At 40.5% G+C, this 23,003-nt stretch overlaps 1 protein-coding gene and 2 long non-coding RNA genes across 6 annotated transcripts in view; 1 reads left to right on the top strand and 2 right to left on the bottom strand.

The window, feature by feature from the left end:
- Positions 1-22,148, top strand: part of LOC125061177 (Down syndrome cell adhesion molecule-like protein 1 homolog) — a 42,632-nt gene extending 20,484 nt beyond the window's left edge. The window contains exons 7-37 of one of the 3 annotated variants that reach the window (XM_047666449.1): positions 1,274-1,355; positions 2,704-2,792; positions 5,500-5,574; positions 5,856-6,000; positions 6,868-7,043; positions 7,139-7,229; positions 7,318-7,468; positions 7,545-7,706; positions 7,825-7,960; positions 8,488-8,607; positions 8,692-8,856; positions 9,206-9,350; positions 9,540-9,688; positions 9,775-9,991; positions 10,122-10,317; positions 10,435-10,601; positions 10,671-10,753; positions 13,750-13,887; positions 14,024-14,230; positions 14,434-14,563; positions 14,629-14,813; positions 14,883-15,062; positions 16,153-16,341; positions 17,341-17,562; positions 17,666-17,877; positions 19,579-19,693; positions 20,142-20,307; positions 20,419-20,585; positions 21,529-21,684; positions 21,784-21,888; positions 21,958-22,148. In XM_047666449.1, coding sequence (XP_047522405.1) covers positions 1,274-1,355; positions 2,704-2,792; positions 5,500-5,574; positions 5,856-6,000; positions 6,868-7,043; positions 7,139-7,229; positions 7,318-7,468; positions 7,545-7,706; positions 7,825-7,960; positions 8,488-8,607; positions 8,692-8,856; positions 9,206-9,350; positions 9,540-9,688; positions 9,775-9,991; positions 10,122-10,317; positions 10,435-10,601; positions 10,671-10,753; positions 13,750-13,887; positions 14,024-14,230; positions 14,434-14,563; positions 14,629-14,813; positions 14,883-15,062; positions 16,153-16,341; positions 17,341-17,562; positions 17,666-17,877; positions 19,579-19,693; positions 20,142-20,307; positions 20,419-20,585; positions 21,529-21,684; positions 21,784-21,888; positions 21,958-22,082 — 4,646 coding nt within the window. In that variant the 3' untranslated portion in view covers positions 22,083-22,148. The remainder of the gene's footprint in view (positions 1-1,273; positions 1,356-2,703; positions 2,793-5,499; positions 5,575-5,855; positions 6,001-6,867; positions 7,044-7,138; positions 7,230-7,317; positions 7,469-7,544; positions 7,707-7,824; positions 7,961-8,487; positions 8,608-8,691; positions 8,857-9,205; positions 9,351-9,539; positions 9,689-9,774; positions 9,992-10,121; positions 10,318-10,434; positions 10,602-10,670; positions 10,754-13,749; positions 13,888-14,023; positions 14,231-14,433; positions 14,564-14,628; positions 14,814-14,882; positions 15,063-16,152; positions 16,342-17,340; positions 17,563-17,665; positions 17,878-19,578; positions 19,694-20,141; positions 20,308-20,418; positions 20,586-21,528; positions 21,685-21,783; positions 21,889-21,957) is intronic. The other 2 variants (XM_047666545.1, XM_047666629.1) reach the window with 2 other exon arrangements.
- LOC125061539 lies at positions 5,371-7,349 on the bottom strand. 2 transcript variants are annotated; one of them, XR_007119061.1, is made up of 3 exons: positions 6,849-7,349; positions 5,816-5,968; positions 5,371-5,628 (listed from the first exon to the last, which is right to left on the bottom strand). It is a non-coding gene; the product is annotated as an uncharacterized LOC125061539 (long non-coding RNA). The 2 variants fall into 2 exon arrangements; XR_007119059.1 differs by having other exon boundaries at positions 6,839-7,349.
- Positions 8,474-10,789, bottom strand: LOC125061475. Its single transcript, XR_007119050.1, has 5 exons — positions 10,668-10,789; positions 10,380-10,584; positions 9,868-9,987; positions 9,525-9,744; positions 8,474-9,344 (listed from the first exon to the last, which is right to left on the bottom strand). It is a non-coding gene; the product is annotated as an uncharacterized LOC125061475 (long non-coding RNA).
- Positions 22,149-23,003: the final 855 nt, after the last annotated feature.

Raw genomic sequence — 23,003 nt, forward strand, 5'->3', positions numbered from 1 at the left:
CATCTCAGTTATTTTGTACTGAGATCGTAGACGCAAAAAAACAAACATGCCAGAGGTAAACATTTCCATTTCATCTGTTTATGAGCTCTAGGGTTCAAAGGAAAAGTAAAACCTTCGCCGTTTGAGTCACGAAGTAATTCCCGCGGCTTTTGTCTCGCGGCAAACGGTTTGCCAAACAGAAACACGCCATCAAGAAAAGCTCAATGCGAGCCTTATATTCTTTCTAAATGATCTTTTTGCATTTAAAGTGTTACTAGCAAATATATATGTATATAAAGTGTAACTCACTAGCTATTTTACAAATTACCGAAGTTCAGACCATTTATTTTTTAATTAACGACAAATGAACCTTTGACAAAATGCTTTCATTGTCCAAAGTGAGCCGTTTACAATTAAGAATGAGGGAAAAAACTAACCAAACCGAAATCCCGAGGGAGAGATGCGCACAAATAGAAACCTGCACTGAAATTCGGACGCGCGGTGTCGTGTTCCACAAGTTCCAAAGCTTTGAGATGAGACATTGCGATTCATTCTCGCATTTAAAAGGAAGACTGTAATTTCACCGGCCTTTGTCTATGGTGCGAGTGCGGGAGTCCTCGCGGGGAAATATGCGCATTCAAAATGGATTTTTATCTTTTTCAAGTGCCACGCTCTATTTGCGAGTTTTTTGCTACGAGCGAAACATTTCACGATATTTTATAAACCATCTACACTGTCTGCCAGTCTCATTAAAATAGCATAAAAATATTTCTTTCGCCGCTTTAACAGAATACTGTAAAATATATAAAATTAGAAAACTTGGAACAAAAACCTTTCAAATTTAAAAGTATGTTCGTGTAGGTATATGCATGAAACGGGCTACGCAATACATTCTAGACATGCTGTGTTATTCGTAGAGTGAGCTACAAGAATTTAATAGAGATTTGGTTTGGAAGAAGCTTTACATATTATAGTCGAGTAAAAAATGTCGCCTGTGCTGCCTGTGGTGGTTGGGCTACGGCTCGGATGAGAGTAGGTCAGTGCACTCGCGGAAAGTTCACGGTATTGATTTTATTGCGCACGCCCCAAAATATAAATGGGCACTGGGCTATGAAGTGGCCCTGGCCGATGATTGCGCCCGATTTCATACTAGTCGCTGTAGACGAGTTACAGTACATCGATGTCATTCCAGCTCTGCAATACTTATAAGGCACAATAAATACGGATCGTATCCTATATAATACGTTTTGCTACTTAAATTTTTTTGCTAAGCTAAATGTGGTCCGTCTTTCAGGTTTCAGTAGGTGGAAGAAAAAGGAAAATATATTCAATATGAGAACTTTACCGCACAGTGGGCTTATTCAATCACAGAGAGAGTAAGTATCTCTTCATTTAAAATGAAGTAATGAAAATCCCACAACAGAACTTCTATTATCATTTTTTACATGCCTTAGAGTTTTATGAAAACAACTATTGTTTTAAATGAATACAAAAAACAAGTTCGTGCTATAATGAGAGCTTTATTAAAGAAAGCTCTATTCAATTCATTTCGTATTCTTACATTTCACTTCACTTCACAAAAAAGAGTAAATGGTTCATAATAGCAGATGCAATGTCGAGAAATCCAATTTTGATCTTAACACTAACATAGCATTTTATGCTTTAAAATAATGTTAATAAGAGCCAATATCACGCTGAGGGTGACATCTCGGTTACGTAATTACCTCAGACGCTCCGACGAGGGCCGACGACCTAGCGCGACTTTGACCCACTTCCGACTAATTTCTCGTCTCACTCTCCCCTTCACCCCTCCAGACATTGGCCCCATAAACATTTTCATCCGATTGTGTGGTGTCGTTTAGTATTTACGTCCATTTGGGGACCCCTTTTATATACTGCATCAGCGAATGATCTCTCGTTGCAGGCCTAATTCTTTTTTATCAGGTTTGAATACTTTTAGTGATCATTAAATTGTTATTGTTATAATTGTTCCCGCCTTCAATCCATATAAAATATATTTTTAGCATTTTTTCCGACTGCTGCATATTTAAAACAATTGGCATGTAAAACAAAACGTTGCTTTAAAAATAATAAACGTAACGGCTGAATTTTGAATGCGGCGTGATGACGTACACACGAGCCGACACGTCGCCGCCCAGCCGTACGAAGGCCGCCCGCCCCTCGTCTCCTTCCAGCTCCGCGACATGCTAATGTTTATACTTTCTCGTCGCCCTCTGCTAGAAGCTTATTTGCGTCGTTATGTTTACCTGCCGTTACCTTTGATTTGTAGCGTTTCAGTGAAAGTTTAATAATTTAAGTAGAGGAATATTTCTCCTACCGTAAGAAATACAAAAATTGAATGTTATTTTCGCCCAAGACGATTATCTTGAGTCTCTCCTTACAATAGTACTTGGTTTGAAATAGATAGTAAAAGTTTGAGAAAGTTAAGAAAAAAACTATTTAGCGTCTTCATAAACCGGTTTGAAGCAAGAGAGGTTTATCATATGACGTCACACTGCATATATACCTAATAATCGAGAAAGTTTTCCGAGAACGATTTCTCTTCTTTGTTTTATACTCATTTGTCATCAGCTAAGTCTTGTTTTACCGTTAAATAAACCTTTAGAGACCACATAAATTAGTTAATTGAAAATTAAAATTTCTAATATTATGACTGAAAAGTATCTTCAGTTGATAAGTAATACATGTTTATTATTCATAAAGCTACAGCTCAATGTGCATGGAATTGGAGTCAGACTCCGGGTGTGATGCATTAAGTCATCAGAAATCACTTCGGAAATCTGGCAGATTTGGTGAGTTTATACAGATATTTTGTATTTACCTAAGCCTATTTTTTATTATTCATTGAAACTTTCAAATAATAAATTATCCTAGGATCCCGATAGTACTCACTTTGTCTCGCGAAGGCTGTACAACAATAGGTTTTACTGCTAAAAGGTTCTCTTCCACAGACTGAAAATATAGCTTGTGGCTCATAATAAGACAGGTCATAAATATAATGCTTAGCTCAGCCCCTGGAGTGCCGCGGTTAAGAATTACAGTGTCGGGAGCGGTCGGGATGGTATTTTTATTATTATGCGCTTCACTATTTTACTCCATAGTATACGTGTAAAAGTGCAAATTCAGATCAAAATTGATCAAAATCGAAAAGGTAGACATAACTTCAAACTAAATTAAATAAAAAAACTTTTTTTATTTAATTTATGTTATAATTGTAATTGATGTCAAATAAACTACAGTAACGTGCTATGTACGAAGCGCGCGAGTGCCTCACTGGCTACTGGTTCTCGGCGATATCAAATAACTATCGGTTCGTCATAGGAATGACTGAATGACTTTTGACGACACTGTGATGAATTTTTATTTATTTATAAGTTTCGCTCATGTTAAAACACATTAAAGTATTATGTTTGCAATAATTGTATGAATTACGTTACGTTAGTACGGTTTTAGTTATGAAAGTTACTGCAGTTTCGAAAAGGTTTGCATTTTTGATAGTGGCACTTCACTTAAACGATTTAACATGAGGTGATCCCTTGTTACCGATACTAATTCACGTTTGTATGCACAAAAAGTTTATACTACCCAGCAGTTTATATAAGACAGCGGTCGCAACAATTTATATTTTCCAAGCAACATCACAAATTGCCTATCACAATGATCCATTTTAAACTGAGCGTAGCGTCCCAAATATCGAATATAATAAATGACACCCTCCTTCTCGCATTGTTACAAATCATTTTTTGCCGTACGAAAGCGAAATGGGTTTCTTCTAGCCACCGAGCAACAAATATATTGCGATTTGCTCCTTCATTTTCTCGCAAGGTATTTTATTGCTTTGGGGTCGCTCATAAATTTCCTCCCCACTCAGAGAGAAAAATAAGGCCTCGGCTTAGAGCAAATTGTTGTGAGAAAACCCTATCAGTGCTCTCTTATCACCTGCGGACGGAGGGATGAATGAAACACTGAACAACATGTATATCTATATTTATAATTATGTATTTTATGTAGTGTATCTCAACGAATTTAGGAGAGAAATTACCTTCCCTACGAAATTTCATTTCGCGTAATATTATTCAAAGTGTGTTAGGGCCGGCGAATAGGGCTTAATGTTTTCGATATGCCCAAAACGGACATTAGCCATTTACACAATAACAAATGTCGGGTAAAATGTGAACGCCTTATTATCATCATCACCACGGCGGTTATTGAATTTAAAAAGCAAAGAAGGCGAGGTCAATGTTGGAGTATATTCTGGGACTGCTCCAGCGGTTACTTCAGCCAAAGGAAACTTGAAATTGGAATAGTTCGCCGGAAATTTCCCGCCTGACATCCATCTGGGAGAAGGGCAGAACCCGGGAGTAGGGGGAGGGGGAGGGGTGGCAAACGATTTTTTATTTTCATATGTCAAAAGCTCGTTTTGTGAAGCATCTATTGTACCAACGAATAACGAGTTTATCGTATATACTTCTTTTATAGCGAAACGTGGTATTATTTTATGATTTCATGTTGCAGTTTTTAAGCAGTTTCCGTTATTTGTTAATATGGCAATTATTAGTGTAATATAAAGGTCGCTTCTATATTGCGAAACAGACTTACTTTTGTCGTTTTATTTATAAATTATTGAAAATAGCAATGTACGATCCGAAGGAGCAATTCTGTTTTGTATCCAGAGAAAGTATCACATTGGGTTGTAAATTTTTCGCTTGGTCGCTCGATTTACGGCGTTGTAAATTCTGAACGAATGCGGGCAGTAAAACGGAAAAAGAATGAATTTTTCAACGAGTCACATTCCGTTCGAGATCTCCGTTATGGAACATTGCGAAGAGGCTTTGCACTCTTATTGTATATATTAAATTCCATTTATATTATTTACAGGAATATCCTAAAAACCTAAAAACTGTCTCATCCTGATGTCATAAATAATAATGAGTGGGATGAACGGTGCCGTCCGGCCATAATTGCAAGTTTGACAAAAAACTTGATAAAAATTGAATGTGCAACAAATGAATACAAATTAACTCTGGAGAAGTTAGCAAACGTATTAAAGACCTCCAGGTCCCACTTGGAAGTTTTCTGCGAAAAAAATTTTAAGCTTTTGAAACGTATTACTAGGAAGGAGAATGAAGCGAAAGCCACGGGAAACCGTGCTGCCTCTTGCCTGTTAATATTTAAAGAATATCGTCAGATAAGTCGCGCGACCTGCTTCCCGTGTATCCCACAGCACTATCAAATATTTTAGGCTTTAAAATATCCCTGACATAGGCCAGAGAATTTCTTGTAAACATAAATGAAAACAATTAAAACAAAAATATATTTTAACATAATTGCAATGTGATACAGTTTTCGAAATTTGTAATATATCGAGGTTTTTATATTGTATAAGATCGCTTCGCACTATCGCATTATTTAGCTATATGAATATAGAGAGAGGTTGTAGAAAAGTGTAGTTAGCTGGTTTATTTAGTGAGTACACAAATATCGTTGCTTCATTGTCAGATGTGCGGTGCTCATTAGCGGCAGAGACGGGTTGTAATCGCGCTCACAAACGGAAACGGGCGAGGCGCTCTTCAGGTAAACAAACGTTTATTCATGTATGTGCTTATAATACATTTCATTCTTCTTCTTCTGAAATAATGTTCGACATCTCATGAATTCCAACACAGAATCGTACTCGTAAGCTAGTGAACTATCAGGTGAGCGAAATAGGTTTTATGATCAATAAATAAAGGGGGCAACGAGGACGAGGCTCACGGTGAATATTGCCAGATAAATAATTTGAAATTAAAATATAATTAGTTTAATGAACTTTTACTATGGCATATTGACACTAGCATGTCTAACGTGGTTCGTAGAGTCGGCTCCGGAGCTGGTGTACACGTTCATAGAGCAGGCGGTGCAGCCCGGTGCTGCAGTCGCCCTCAAGTGCTCTGCTCTCGGGGATCCGCCTCCGCGCTTTCGATGGACCCTGGATGGACAACCCATTCCCTCACATCATGGGTAAATTGGTTTGCTAATTAAGATAGGGACTATAATATTGTGTAACTTTTAGACTCGAATCATGCATAGAAAAGAACAGACGGCAAGGCATAGTAATTTTGTGATAGATAAGACAATTTGTAATCTAGAGCTTCAAGCAGTGTACATGAAGGCACCAATAATGGAAAATAAAGAAAACAATTAAGCTTTTAACAGCTATCTTTGAATAACGTTGAAGTCCTTGTCTGGTATTAAAAGTTCTTTTGCGATTCTGCATAATACCGTCGAGTCAGTGAATATTCAATTTTGTCCCATTTCATTCCGGCATTTTTCTTATATCTCGGGAATATTTTAAAAGTAGCTTACTCTTAATCTTATTGATTTCAACTGATAAAAATCAAACAAAACAATTTAACCATGTGTTATGAAATGTAAATAAGAATAATACTTATAAAAAAACAGAGTTCGAAGTTAATTTGGATTCACATAAGACCTTTTTTAGCGTGCATGTTTGTCTTTCTTTGTGCGCTAACATTTTCTCATGTCATGAAGGTTAAATATCAGCAAGAAGTCAATCAATCATCGCTAGGAAACCAGCATGCCACTGGATTTACATTATTTATTACTAGATTATTATTATTAGTATGTATTTCATTCTTGTGTTCTAATCCTAGAGATTATTTTTATTGCTCCCAATATGTGCACCAAGATGTTTATTACGTATCGGCCACTTTCCTTATTTAGCTGAGCTCCAAGATAAAGTTGACGCAAATTGAACACTAAATCTATTATTGTGTTAATATTAACGCCTTAGGGCTGATAATCACTCTAATGAACATTATGACAAAAGATAAAATACCTAGCCTTACATCGATTTCTTCTGAACAGGGCCTCCATATCGGAGGGCCGTGAGAGTGGTCCCTCGGGCGTGGGGGGCAGCCATAACTACGTGGTCTCGACTTTGTCATTGGGGGGTGCAAGAGTGGAGCACGGAGGCCGCTACGAGTGCCGCGCCGTCAACTCGCACGGCTCTGTAGCGCACTTAGCCCGTCTCAACGTTTACGGTACATGATGGCCTGAACTTTTAATCTACGAATTATATTACACCATGAAATCCAAAACGCAACAATTTCTTAAAAATAATATATGCTGTCTGTAGGTCCACCATACATACGAGCAATGAACCCAGTGAAGGCCGTTGCTGGGACGGAAATTTCAGTCTGGTGTCCGTACTACGGCTTTCCGATCGAGTAGGTTTTACGATTCTATTAAAAATTAAAGTCGTTCTATAGACAAGAGCAAGGTACCACGTTGACGTTAATCTTTCAAACCATCCAGCTCGGTGAAATGGGAAGGAGGAATGGGTTCCGATCCGAGATATCAACAGCAAGATGGCCGTTTGACTATTATCAACGTGGACAAGAGCAGAGACCAAGGCGGCTGGACCTGCTCAGTCATGACACCGGGAGGAGAATTAGCTAGAAGAGAGGTGATTATTCAATTGAGACGTGTGATTGAACTCCCAATTTAAACAAGAGTTATTACGATTGCGGTGTCAACGTCAGGTGCAAGTGTCGGTGGTATCGCCGCCGGTAGTATCGCTATCGCCACCGCCCGCCCTACGTGCCGCCGACCGCGCCCAACTTACCTGCACCGTGACATCGGGCGACATGCCCGTCTACTTCTCCTGGCTCAAAGATCGTCTGCCGGTCTCTACCGCGCTACAGGTTACATTTTACTACCGCTAAACTTTCTAACACAACTAACTAATTCGCTTAAAGAAGTTGATTTCCAAGCATCAAAGAAGCGATTTTGTCAATGAAAAATGGTTAAATCGGATAATAGGTGGAAGAACGTGGCGCGGAGTTCTACAGCATGCTGGTATTCAAACGGGTGTCGGCGGCGCACAGCGGCCTATACACTTGCGTCGCCACCAACGCCGCCGGACGAGCCAACGCCTCCGCCGAGGTCGCCGTCAAAGGTATCGTGACTTAACCCTCCATAACATGTTATAAGGAATAATTGAAGTTTGCCAGAGCCACGATGGCTCTAACGACTTTAAATTTCCGCCCCACTAGCAACTTTCTGGGCGCAAAAGTTAGGATTTTAAACCACTTAGAAAAATGACTTTAAGTTTGAGATTTATGAAGCGAGTAAACAAAAACTGTTTTATCTAACAGCTTTCTTATTATCACGCTCTACAATAATTCTTTCACTTTATTATTTAGAGCTTACGCTAATTTGATGCTTCATAAGTAGTAAGTACTTTGTTGTTTGAAAACTATAGTTATATATTTACATAGCATTAGCTATGTTTTCCTTATACGTTTACACTCTTTTAACTTAACTATCCTCACTATATATTTGTATCGCTTAAGCCAGGTCCAGCTCATCGGTGCGACGTAGCTGATCTCGAGAAGTAGAATCATACATTTAAAGCATATATTTTCGTTTCCTCTAAATGAGTTTAGAAAGTTTATTTCGACATTGTCAATCGTCTGCATACAGTGCCGCCGTATTGGCAAACGGAGCCGGCGGACGGCGCAGTTTTGCTCAACGGGTCCCTCACCGTGTCGTGCGACGCACGAGGCCACCCGCTTCCCACTGTCTATTGGACCAAACTTACCGGTGAGATATTATGCGGATCTTTTATTAATATGTGACTACTTTTAAGATTGATAGTGAGCATTACAGCCGTATGTCTATGGGCAGGAAACACAGAGACAGCTTTGGGTGCCGTATCAGAGCCGGCCGTGCTGAGCAATGGGTCGCTGTGGTTGGCGGCGGCGCGTGCCGACCACTCCGGCCGTTACCGCTGCCGTGCCGATAACGGCGTGCCGCCGCCACTCGCCAAGACCCTCAAGATACACGTCAATGGTAATTGAAATTGACAATTTACCTTATTACTATTATAGTGCTTGTTTTGTTGTTATTTGGCTCGGTTATAACACGGCACGTGTCTATAGTGACGTGCCAAAGCCCAGATACAGTATTATGTATGTTAATTACAAAGTCGAGTGAGTTACATTAATGTTGGGACATAAGTAAAACTCCGTTGTTAGTAAAGTAAGTTGGCGATTTGTAAGCATTTGAATACCACTGACCTCAGGAACATTGTTGCAGTTTATACATAAGTGAAGCACGCAACTATATTTCAACGTGTCAAAACTATGTATATGTCATTTCTTCGTTGTGCCATTTTTATTAATATAAAATTAAAATTAAGAACCGGCGCGGTTCGAGTCTCAGTCGGCAAACGTGTCAGCGGCGCAGGGTGAGTCTGTGCGGCTGGTGTGCGTGGTTCGCGGTGACACTCCGCTCGCCATCGCCTGGACGCACGCCGGCCGACCGCTCCCTAACTCCGACTACAGGTGTGGAGACATGTTACATGAATTATTTTTTAAGTCAAATCAATCGAGTTATTTCTGTCCGTCTCAGCTTCGGTCTTAAAAAGGTCAATTTAATAACAAGTAATGTGAGTTACTCCCAAAAAGAAACTTAATTAATCGTTATTTTATATTTAGGGAAACACCGTTTCAATAGACCTTATATTTTCCTAGGATGAGTATTTCGGAGACGCGTAGTGCAGAGGGTCTGCGCAGCGAGCTGGTTGTAGAGCGCGCCGGAAGACGGGACTCCGGCGTGTACCGCTGCCAGGGCTCGAACCCTTATGGCCGCTCAGACCACTTCCTGCATCTCGCTGTGCAAGGTGATGAAAGCTCGATTTGGTTATACGTATCTGAATCTTTAACCACCTCAGAAGGCCTGAAATATAAATTGAATACAAACTCTTAGAGCCACCCGAGCCACCGAGCGACTTTCGTGTGGTGGAGACGACTTCTAGATCGGTGCGAGTGTCATGGCGGCGACCATACGACGGCAACTCACCCGTGGTCTCTTACGAGCTGCAGTATCGGCCGCATACGCACCTTCCCCCTGCATCCGACGGCTGGTCTGACGCACGAGCGCATAATGTGTCGGTCTCCTCGCCCTCCCACGACGCTTATTCTGAGTGAGTAACGGCTTTTTGAAATGCAATGTCATAAGATGTCGCTGATAAGTGTTTTTCTTCCTTACAACGACGTATGTGGTAATGTGTTAATTTTAATGGATCCCAGTACCTAAGATTGAAATTCCTTTAGTATGGAAAGCGCCACTATCGATTCGCTGGAGCCAGCCACAGCCTATTTGGTGCGTGCTCGCACACTGACAGCACAATTTGCGTCAACACATACCCGTGCCGTGTTGGCCCTCACGCAGCACGAGCCACCTTCCCGCCCACCCCTCGGTCTGCGTGCTTCCGCTCCACGGCCTGCCACCGTCGAACTTGCCTGGCAGGTAACACTCATCCCTCGGAATATGCTAAACCCTCTATGAACGGCGTGGATTATCGGACTAACCGAGATCTGAGATCCATATTTAGACCGCTCGTAAAGTCGGTCGCGTATGACGCAGGCGCCTTCGCAGTCGTCATGGAACGGGGAGCTCCTGGGGTACACGGTGTGGTGGTGGGTGTCGGCGGACGGTGCGGTGTCGGGCGGAGCCAACGTCGGTATGGAGTTCGCCACTGTCCGGGGAAAGGTCACGAAGTACATCATTGAAGGACTGGAACATTACACAAGGTTAATTCATTTAAAAAATGACGACTGTATAGGACGAGACGCAGAACACTTAATTATTATTTTTACCAGGTATTCAGTGAGCGTTAGAGCTTTCAATAGTGCCGGCGCCGGACCGGCCACTCCCCCGGTGACCACGTTAACTAGAGAAAGTGGTAAGCCTTTTTATGATATCCAGATATAAATTCAATGGGGTTAAATATAATGATCACCATAAAATGCTTTGATACCCTTAGTTCTTTTACCAAAAATATATACTTAACACCAGATAAATAACGTCTAAAATTACAATAGTACTAGCTATTTTAGTCACGACTGCACTTCAAATTGTATTCGAACACCAAATGTAGTAAATGATCACCAAATCTTAGCGAGCAAATTAATGCGCTATTTCTGCCTAAATAAACCACTATGATTGACATAAAATGTAGGCTTATTACCAAATGAAGCATTATGATGCCATATTAAGTTATGTCTGCGGCTTACGATCCTCTCCCACCACACCGCAAGCGCCGCGCACGCCCGGACACGATCGCCAATTTAGTCGCGTGCGAGCACTTGCTTTTATTGGGTGTGTTTTGGTATCTATCTTCTTTGCAATGGCGAATGAAAACTTAGCGGGACCGAGTTCGTGTGCTCCGCTGTTGAGTACTTCATCGGAATCAGATGAAGACGAATATAAAATCACAGAGCATACGAAAAAACGTCGAAGGCAAAATAAAGTTTGGGTTTTTGAAAGAAAATTTATAACTGTGCGGAGCGCTGAGGAATTTATCAAAAATGAGAAGACCTGGTCAATACAAAAAATTCATACGACTGAAGAAGGAGTAAAACGTTACTATCGTTGTAACAAAGTGAAGCTTCGGGCTGAAATTCAGTGTTCTGCCGCGATTTATCTTTTATTTGACGCATCGTGTGATGATATATTATTATTTCGTACTGAAACATGTCACGACCATGAAAATTCTGACTGTCAGTCGACTAGGGGAATAAATGAGGCAACGAAAAAGGAAATAGAAAAACTATTCGAACTGCGTTTGAAACCTAAATCTATTATGAAGAACTTAAGTAAAATTAATGGACTAGTTCTGCCGACTAAGTTACAGTTAAACAATTATCTTAAAATCATACGTAAGAAAAAATACGGGCCATCGGTAATAAGCTTGGGACAGCTTGAATTATGGTTAAAAGAAAACTCTGAAATACCTGATGACGGTCACGAAGTTTTTGTTTTGGCGTATGAAATTTCTGAAGATGATTTAGATCAGAACTTCCGGTTCATGTTAACGACGAAATATTTAATTGGTCTATCACGCCAATGTTCTGTTCTTCACGCGGATGCCACATATAAGCTCATTTGGCAAGGGTTTCCAGTACTTGTGATTGGAACTACAGACAGAGATAAACATTTTCACCCATTTGGATTAGCTGTGACAACAGCTGAACGAACGGAAGACTTCATATTTTTATTTTCCGCATTAAAAAAAGCAGTTTTCTCAATATTTTCATACACTTTAAGTTGTAAAGTTTTGGTCTGTGATGCAGCGAAGGCTATACAAACTGCCTTTGCGTGCACATTTGGAACAGATACAGTCATAAGAATGTGCTGGGCGCATGCGAAAAAGAAGATGCAAACAAGAGTAGAGCAAAGTGTGCAAAAGAAATCCCAAAAAGAGATCTTACAAGATATTGATGCTTTACAGTGTGCCTCAACTCAGGAAATATTTGATCGAGCCAGCGAAAAATTTTTGGACAAGTGGAAAGCCGAAAAAGATTTTGTTACATACTTTGAAAATGAATGGCTAATACTAAATCGTTTCTGGTATTTGGGCGCATCTCTGGGGACTCCTGCTACAAACAATGCTCTGGAATCTTTCAATAAAACAATAAAAGATGGTGGCACGCTTCGTGAGCGTCATCCTTTGGCGCGGTTCTTAGTAATTGCTTCTGATATAGTCAAGGACTGGTCTAATGAATACGTGATTAATAATACTGAGAGACGGTTCGCTCAACTGCCGACAGTATCTTTAAAGATGTGGACAGAAAGTTACCAATGGGCAAAACTGTCGAAGCAGGTGCCATTAAAGAATAGTACTGAGCTAGTTTGCTCATACAGAATTCCAGCTGGGTCGGATTTAGATTGCAAAAATTATGAAAAGCCATGGGAGACCTTTGACGAATACAAAGAGCAACATTTTAGAGAGTGGGAAGTTATAATGCCCCGAGAAAAGGAAAATTGGTTACACGGCACATGCAATTGCCCAAAGTTTCTCAAAGATTACATTTGCAAGCATCTCGTTGGATTGGCGATTCGGCTTAAGCACGTCCAGCCACCTTCAGAAGCCAGAGCTATTCCGATTGGCATGAAGCGCAAAAGAGGACGACCAGCCAAAGCTAAGAAAGCATTAATTGTGCAGTGAATTAATACAGAAGACTGATTCTTCTTAAGATTTTTTAAATGCTTATTATTAGTTTAGTTTTAAGATCTTTGAACTGTTTATTATTAGTTTTAAGAGGACTATCTTTTTAATGATTGTTTCAATAATTAAAAAAGGGATTATTGAAATTGTAAGAGTTTTTTTTTTTTTTATTTTAGGTATAGCATTTGGTTGTAAACGAAACGCTCAAGATAATTTTTTTTTGTAGTGGTTAATCAATTTGGAGACAAAAAGGTTAGGAGTAAATTTACTTTACTGTGTTTGGCAAAATATTTTTTTTGCCGAGGGTAATTTACTTTAATCGGATAACGAGATTTTATTTTTTTGCATTTCATTTTAAATTAAAATATGGTTAATAATTTGGTTTTCATTAACTATTTTTGGGCTAACAATGAGTTTTTTGGAGCCAGTTTGCTTAAATAGGATAGCAAGATGTAAAAACTTTGGTTATAATTTTACATTAAAATGCTGTTTTAATTTTGGCGATCATTTACTACTTTTGGGTTAACAATGATTTATTTGGAGTCATTTTGCTTAAATAGGATAGCGAGATGTTAAAACTTAGGTTGTAATTTTACATTAAAATGCGGGTTTAATTTTGGTAATCATTTACTATTTTTGTCTGTTATATGTTACTATACCTGGTGGTAAGTTAAACATAAGCCAAATTCAATTAATAAATACAGAAATAAAAGTTAAAATATCTAATAAAGTGCCATCCGAGGGCCCGCGAGCGGTCCGCTGTAGAGCGGTATCGCCGCAGAGCCTCAAAGTGGAGTGGTCTCCGCCTCCTGCTCACGCGCACCACGGAGCGCTGTTGGGTTATAAACTTCTGTACCGGCCTGAACTCAGTGAGTACTCGGAACTTGAATACGATTTGGCGATCATTGATATTGTTTTATAGTTCATAAGCTTATCATAATAAAGGTTAGGGTTAGAGTAACAAATCGCGATTGTAGCTGAACAATGTCAGTTATTTGTCGTCAGCGGCGGAATGGATGGAGTGGGACGTGCGGGGTGCGAGCGGGGCGAGCGCTGGAAGTTGGGGCGCAGAGGTGAAGCGGGTGTCGGGCGTGGAAACGCTCGTACTGGCGCTGCAGCCGCACGTCAACTACACCGTGCAGGCCTTGGCCTACACCGCCGCCGGAGATGGCGCTCCCGCCCCGCCTTTGCGCTGTGCCACACACCAGGACGGTCAGCTACTATTCACTACAACTACAGGCGAACTACAATCGGTCAAACCTGATAAGACATAATTTCATTCTGTTGGTATTAGGACGTTTCCCTTTTAGACGACGTCAATAGACGGGGAATTTAAAGATATAAAAGGTGTTATGTCTTCACACGATTAATCGACGTTCCCTGAAAATTATATATAGTTTGAACGCCGAGTACAGTTCCAGGACCACCGGCCGCCATAAAAGTAGTGGCCACGTCCGCTACAGCTTTAGCGGTCAGTTGGCTGCCACCCGTGAGGCCCACTGGACCCCTCCTCTATTACACCGTCTTCTATAGAGAGCTGGGCAGGTAACAGTCGAACGTTAGAATTCATCGCAACATTAGGCTTCGATTACGGTTTCGGTTTCCCGCAGAGAGCGACCGCCGCAGACGACGAGAGTGCCCGCCGAGGACGGCGAAACGTTGCTCGGTTTAGGCGGAATAGCCGAGCTGCGACCTCTAGCCGAGGGCGCCACTTACGAGGCCTGGGTCACGGCGCATTCCGCCGCCGGCGAGGGCGAGCCTTCAGCTCCGCAACCCGCCACCACCACCGCTAGAGGTATATTCTAAATTAATATTTTATTATTGCACAATTTATTCATGTGTTTAAACTTCGAAATACGTGCAGCGGGTGTGCGCGTGCTTTCGTTCGGCTTGTGGACTCGAGTGGGATGCGGTAGGGCGCTGCAACTGGCCTGCACCTGGCGCGGAGACCCCCCTCCCAGGGCCCGCTGGCTGCGCGCCGACCGCCCTCTCACGCACGACCCGCGTGCCCGACTCACGCCGCTCGGGCATCTCGCTCTACACGGTCAGTGATTCCGGACTAAATCAGATACTTTAATAGTACCTACGAGATCCGGCTGCAAAATCTCTACGTTCATCGCGTAGTTAATCAAATTCACATTTTTACATACATTTATGATTAGGAGAATACATTGATAACAGGGTGCCAGTCAATAAGTGGCCGCAAGTAATTTTAATTAAATTAATGCTAATTAATTTGGCAAAAAAAAATTCGTTCACTTATTTTTTAAATAAAATACCATCCACATAGTAGCAATGTTTGTAAAGAATTCGAAAATCGATGGGTGCCGTTGCACACTCGGCCGCAACTACTTCGCAGCCAGGTGTAAACAGGTAATAGTTTGGTGTATTTATACGTTCATGACGTATAATACGCATGTTTTTTTATATTAAATTAAAGCTATTTTTTTTTAAATATGATGATATGTATATCGCTGCCTGTGAACAAATGGCCGCAAATTAGAGTTGCGAACTGTTAAACACTCGAGGTATTCGAGATGAAGTGAAAGAGAGTTAGCGCGCAACGCCACTTGTTAATAAAGAATGGCCTGTGTCAGCTGTGCGAGTATTTGAACTGTAATAAAAAAAAATCGTTTGGGTTCATTTTGTGGGGTACGGTTCTGAAAGGCTTGTTGAAGGCTTGTTGACTGACCTGCAATTCATAAGGTTAATGCAGGTATTATCCGACGCCTTTAAGGGAACTTTGAAATCGATGCGATTTTTCAAGGTCAGCGTTTGCGTGTTTCAGTCACATTCCCTCTTTTTGACCTAAACTTGTAATCATTATTTTTAATTTTTTACCATAAAAATAATAAAATACAATGGAGATCTAAGAAAACTAATTATTAATGTGAGTCCAATCCTTATATAGACTATCCAAAGAAGCTATTAACGATTTTTATGAAGGTATAAACTAGGACTATAAGGACCCAAGGGCTGCTAAGAATCAAATCGACGGAGCTATCTTCGCTCTAATTTGATTTTATAAATGCGTATTATACACCATAATCAATTTGTTTGGCTATACTCAGCAACTGTAAATATTCTGTACAAACTGAAAGCGGGTCGTCGATGGCTGCCTTTACCTTATACAGACTTGGACGCGTCGACGAGCGGCAACTACACGTGCTCGGCCCGCAACACCTTTGGCTCGGAGGAGGTGACCTACCGCGTGGAGTGCCTTCCGCCCCCCGCACCCCCCGCCCTTTCTCTTCTACACGCCGACCACACCGAGGCGCAACTCGCTTGGCGCACTGCACACCATGCTACGGCGCCGCCTCACGGTCAGTCCTAATATTACTCTATTGTGACCAGAAAACACGTTACTCGATTAGTTCAAGCAAAGGAGATGTTAAGTTTTCCTATCGTAAAAATCGATTTATTTTTGGTTTGTTCGAAATGACACAATTATTTATTCCTCTACTTTAAGTGATAGCAAATAAAACTATATCACACAGACATTTAAATCGCTATTCAACTCCCTTATTAATTAATTCTTTTTTATTACATTAATTCTTCACGTTCGATTCTGCCGAGATGAGAGCCTTTGACCAAAACTTTTGTCCCATTGCAATACGCCCTAGACCGCATCAACCAAAATTTTAACAGATCTGTGTCAGAGCAAAATATAATATAAAATTATATCAGAGAATTGTAATGTAGCACATTTGTCATCAGAAAGTATTTCGATACTCCGAATGCAGAGTCGCATATTGGAGTCTATGTTACAAGACCTTATTTATTAAGTTGCAATCCTGGATATAATAAAATCGAAACAGGGATAGAGTTTTAAAAAAGAATTTAAATGAGAATGTGGGGAGAGGAACAGCGTAAGAAGCGAAAGGCCGTTCCCGCCGTTCGCGTTGGAGCGTAATTTGATTTGGCCGTCGTGCTAAAATTGTCATATTGTATCACCTTCAACCTCCAGAATAGAACTAAATATGTATATTATTTTATGTAACGTTGAACACAATAGTGACTGTCAAGAAAACTAAATATAAATTATTTATTATTACTACACTACACAAATAAAAACATCGAGTTAAGTTGTGTGTAAGTGTTCTAATAAATGAAAGTCTTTGTTTGAAGCTGGGTGTCAATAGGCTTTAATCGTTTAAAATATGAGCTTAAAACTAACGTAAAATTTGTGGGGGTGGGGTTGCGACGCTGGATTAACTATAATATATATAATTAACTTAAATAATGTTAGGTTACATAACTCGCGAGTCGGGAGATAAATTAAATAGAGTCTAATTACGTCCTTTATCTTTTACTCTGAAAAGGTTTTACGATTTCGTGGATACGTTTGAGAGAAGATAACATAGAGTCGGAGCAGTCTCGTTCAGATATAGAAGAGAGAACGATAGAGATGGGAGGAGAGGCGAGTGGCGTGGTACTGCGATCGCTATCCTGCGGAGCCACATACTCCGTACGTGCCGTGGCGCACTCGCGAGCCGGCAGCTCTTCGCCCTCCGCGCCTCTCTTAGTGAGGACAAAACCGCCGGGTGGGTACCATCACGAATGAAGAACCCAGGCGAGCCCTCGTTAAGCCGTCACAAACGGGCTGCGGCAACGTTTTTCTGGTGTAAAGTTGTGTCCATGTGACAGTGTTGGTGTGGGAGGGCGGAGGAAGCCCGGAGGAGAGCCGCGAGGGGGCGGAAGCGGCAGTGTGGAGTAACAGCAGCGCCATTGCCGTGGATGCGCGTCGGGCCGTGCGTTGTGGGGCTCGCCTCGTGCGCATACAGTGGCGCGTCGCCAGCGCCGCCTCACCCGCCCCCTGGGCCGACGCCGACCTCGCGGCGTTGCATCACCGTCGAGAGGTAAGCTTTTCTCCTATGCTTTTAATGGTTGTCCTCTCATGGCCCTTAATAACATTATGGTTCCTTAGCGGATCGTGGCTGACCTGGGAATCTTAAAAGTTGGTGATTCACTTCCGTAAATTAAGTTATGTAATATGATTATTTTCGTAAAAGTATAAAGAGTACATAAATAACAAAATTCCTTGGTTTCCCATGACAAATTGAGGTAAAATTTATCGATAAATTTAACACATAACATAATCGAAAACGGCAAAGTCGCTTATTGTCGTGGGAGTTAAGATTAGAAGAATAAGTCTACGACCGGGACATTAATATTAGACATCATTGAGGTCACTCGTGTAAATCATAACAAATTCAGAATATTAGGTTACATTTGTTTACTTTTTGGATGTTCAGAAGTGGCGTATAAATATTCAAATAAATCAACTATTTATAAAAAATTTGTGCCTATGAAACCCAGTTGTAATCTATTAATAAAAAAAAACTAAGTATTACCTATCAGTATCAATCCTTAAATAAATTACATAGTAAAGTAAAGTCCTTTTATTCAGGTAAAGAATATAATTAGGGGTTTAAATAACCAACATTTATACATTTATTTTTGAAATAAATAGGTTCACCTTTCATACGACGAAATTGGGTTTCGTTATAATATTTCGTTATTAATTAACAAATTGTAAAAACCATGATTTTTGTGATCTACACAAGTAAAGTGCAAAGTAAGAAGATGTGCGCGGCGCACGACTTGTTTTCAACTACTATGGAGCTGTCGGCGACATCAAAGAATTCTAAGGATTGTTCAAAGTATCACAACGATTTGTTATACGAAACAAATTAGTCTTTGTTGTATCTGTGACGAGTATTTTATGTATGGAAATTATAATTTTAGGATGTATGCGTTTTTGTTATTGAAATCTGACCGCCTTTAAAATAAAATTCACTTTTCTAGTAAATAAAATAAATAATTTTAAGGTTTTAGTTAAGAAAGTTACTGCTGTTTCCGATACTCTTTTTTGAGAGACGAACCTTAATAATTCATATTGGGTTCCTTCATATCACAACTTATTTATTCGTAAGACTTATGATTTATATGTAAAGATCGACCTGCGCATGGACGAATTACATAATAAAGAAATAAAGGACGAATACAATTTCGGTCAAGGCGACTAATCGACTGTGGGGTCAAATCACTAAAAACTCAAAAGGTATGATGAATAGGATGCATGCCTAACGTGACCAGACGTCCCGTTTTGAACGGGACTGACCCTTTTTCCAATTACGAGTCCCGGTGTCTCCGAAATTAACTGAGGGACACAAAACTGTCCCGTTTTCAGAAACCGCGCGAAAATTTGAGCAGCAGAATATAAAAAAATCGTCACTTTACGCATCCCCTGTCCCCCGGTGCGGCGTCTTTTGCCAACATACAACATACATCTCTTCTTTTCGCACAAAAACGTAACTCAAAATGCAACTTCGCATCTAAACATTTTCAATAGGAACTATATCCATTGTATTTTCACTACATAACATTACAAGTTGTTGTTTTTAGTAAATACGTTTTTTTTTTTGAGATCAAATGGCTTATCAGATTAAATTAAAATTTTGAAAATCGTTAGACACTAATAATTAATCAGGATAACGGCAGAGGCTACGATTCAGATTGTATATTTTATGTTCGAATGACCACCCTTGATGAGGCAGGTGGTGATAGGCGAGTTGTCATCGAGCACGTGGTACACGCTGCGCCTTTGGACCACCACCGATACTGCTCGTCACCAGGCTCTACTCTACGCCGCTACCACGACTCACTCAGGCGGTATACCACATTTTTATCTATTCAAGCTCACAACATCACATACAGTTTACACTTTAGAGAAAGATAATACGAGTTACAGGCTGAGTTTGTAAATGCTTCACTCTTGCTAAATATTGTTAAATAATACTAGAAAGAAATTGCACATTTCAAATTTCAATGACGAGTAACAACTCTACAGCATAATATAATTGAAAAAATACAAAATATACACATAACTATAATATTTAAATGTTGCCTTTAGATAAATAAGTTAGGACTAAGCTTCTAAATCCCGCTTGCCCGCTCCTAGAGATTCATTGCATCGATTCCGAGCGCTCGAATATTAGGTTTCAATGTTTTTGTTTTCGTATAACTTATTATGGATAGAAAATAAGTATGTGGTGTACGACTATCGTAAACCTATCACGGGCGTGTAGCGTAGGGTTCAGATCACAGAATGTGTCTGCAGAACGTCTGCGGCGCCCGACGTCTTTCTACAGCGAAGGCAACGCGGGTCGGCCGTCGCCGGGTAGCGAGCAGACAGAGCGCGTGCTGGGCGCCGTGTCTCTGGCATTCGCCGCCCTCGCCGCTCTCGCTGTCACCACACTGCTGCTCGTCCTGCTCGCTCGCCGAAGGTAAATCAGTTTCTTCGAGATCAATTTGAAAATAATAATATATAAATAATATAAGAAACCGTAAACGAACATATGCTAAATATAAAACTACATGATAATATTAATGCTCAGAATATGTTGTAGCTCGCTGTGGTCGTGCGGCGTGGGCGGGCGGCGGGAAGAAGGTCGGCGCTGCAGTCACTCGGGCGCCAGTACCGATAAGTCTGTTTGTGTGGAGCAGCAGAATCTACGCAACTGTCAGCACGATTACAAGCACGACAAGTTGTCTCCGGCTTCAGGTATGTATCAGAGTTATCTTGTTCGAAATATTTTCTTTGTTTTAAAAGGCTTCTTTTTAATTGAGACCTGAAGCGACACCTAACGAGTGGACGAAAAATACTTTTCCTTCTGAAATTTAAATTCAATGTTCATGAGCTCATTCTCATATTCAGAAGACACCAATTCACTCCAATTTATCTTTGTCTCCTAATTTAAATACATTTCATTTATTTCTACTTTTTCTAACTGTTTAATAATCATAATAATTGTTTTAAAAAATCGGTATAATAATAACATGTCAAATACAGAATATAGAATACGTGAACGAATATCGTAATATATATAAATTACGTGTCACGTTGTTTGTCCGCTATGGACTCCTAAACTACTTAACCGGTTTCAATCAAATTTGCATACCGTGTGCAGTTTGAAATAACTTAAAAGATAGGATAGCTTACATCTTCATTAAAACCCGTAATATTAATTTATTGCAAATTATTTGTTTATTATTTGACAGTCACAATTCTAACAGATGGCGCTGTGTTGAAAGTACCAACGTTTCACATAAGCTACAATTTAATGGCATAACCACCAAAAAAGCATGGTCCTCATGGGTCCCCATGACTAGTGTTCTCCTACCGTTTCCCTTGAATAGTTTACTACTATGTAATATAACAAAAACTTTAGCCGCAGCAAAGCTAGGCCGAGTCTGGTAGTACATATATAGAAAAGAGAGTGGAATAAGGAAAAGAAAAAATTGTGGATGCAGCTGGGTACGGCAATAACAGAGATGTTTGTTGACTACGTTTACAAATTCCTATTAATAAAAGAATACGAGTATAACTGTATACAGATCTGAAATGATTGTAGAATATTTTTAGGAAAAAGCCGCTTTTAGTAGCCGTATAAAAATAAGAATTGGCTAATTAGTCAACAACTACATGTCGTATGGGATGTGTGTAGACGTGTACGAGATCAGCCCCTACGCGACGTTCGCGGTTGGCGGTGAGGCGGCCGAACACACTTTACAGTTCCGCACGTTTGGTCTTCGCGACAACGACGCGCCTCCGCACCGAGTCTGTCGCCACCACCAGCACGGACATCGTCAACGCTCCGACGGTAAGAAACGGCACGGTTTTATAAAACATTGGTCGTTATCGGATTTGCTAACCAATTCAAACACAGACAGATACAATACATTTTATAATGTGACAACAGATAAGCATCATTCGGAGTGTGAGCTGCAGCAGCTGAGTCGATACGAGAAGGTGCGGCCGCGGCCTTGCGCCGCCACCTCCTACTGCGTGCCCCTCGGACATCACGGTTAGTATTTCCAGGCCCTGCGGCCGGTGGTGTCTTTGACGCACCCGTATTTCTTATCCCGTGTTGCAGGCGGCGGCGGAAGCGGCGGTGGGGGCGGAAGTGGAGGGGGGTTGTCGGAGGTTTACGCGGGAGACTCGAGTGTCGAGTCTGGCCCTGGCTCCCTCTCGCCACGGACTCACCACGACCATAGCTAACGGACACAGAGAAGCACATCGAGGACTAAATAATGTTAAGGCTTGCAAGCGAGACTTAAATCAGAATTAAATTGTTAGCAGCGGTAGCAATATTACTAGGTACCTACTGCAACTGTCAGTATCCTTAATAAATTCTTTGTATGTATCCTAATTTTATCACAGAAATACGCAGAGCTAGCTGAGAAATGACTACATACACATATTTCTAAATAAATATTTGATTAAGACGATTGATTTATAAGTTTTAAAATATGCCGAGAAATACTACTTAGTCTGATACCCAATTAGGAATTCGGCTCTCGTCGGGGCTTCCGATTGAGGAGAGTGAAGTTTCTGTGAGAAACGAATGTTGAACTGTAACTCCCAAAGTAGGAACTTTAATATTAATTGGAGTGAGGCGTTAGCTGCGTATTAACTCGCACACTCGGTCGGCGCCACCTTTGATTTGAAATTAGCAATTGATAAGTGATATAAACGTCGTATATATTTAATAAATATAGCAGTGAGATGCTCAAGTTTGAAATAGGAGATACTTCAGAAATAAAAAATATAAAATAACTTATATTGAATGAATGGGATCAAATCAATGTGGAAACTCGAAAGGCTACAAATTTTATTTTACGATTTGCGTCTGCATCGGGTTCATTTAGCGAGCATTGAAAATCTCGACGGCTACGAATAAATTGCAAATACTATGGAGAACTTTTTGTCGTTGTCGAACGTTTTTCGTATGTTTTACATAAAATTAATTAAGACTTGAAGAAGTTATACCTACCGCATAGGAAATAGTTATTTATTTTACCTGCAGTGTTATTATTTCGAATTTATTTGATTTAAAAATAAATCCCGACGTTGGTAAAACGTGGAATGGTAAAGAAGGGTGCGGTGAAGGTTTTAACCGGATGAAGTCATGAACACTAT

The sequence above is a fragment of the Pieris napi genome, chromosome 1, assembly GCF_905475465.1.
Source record: "Pieris napi chromosome 1, ilPieNapi1.2, whole genome shotgun sequence".
Lineage (NCBI taxonomy): Eukaryota > Metazoa > Arthropoda > Insecta > Lepidoptera > Pieridae > Pieris > Pieris napi.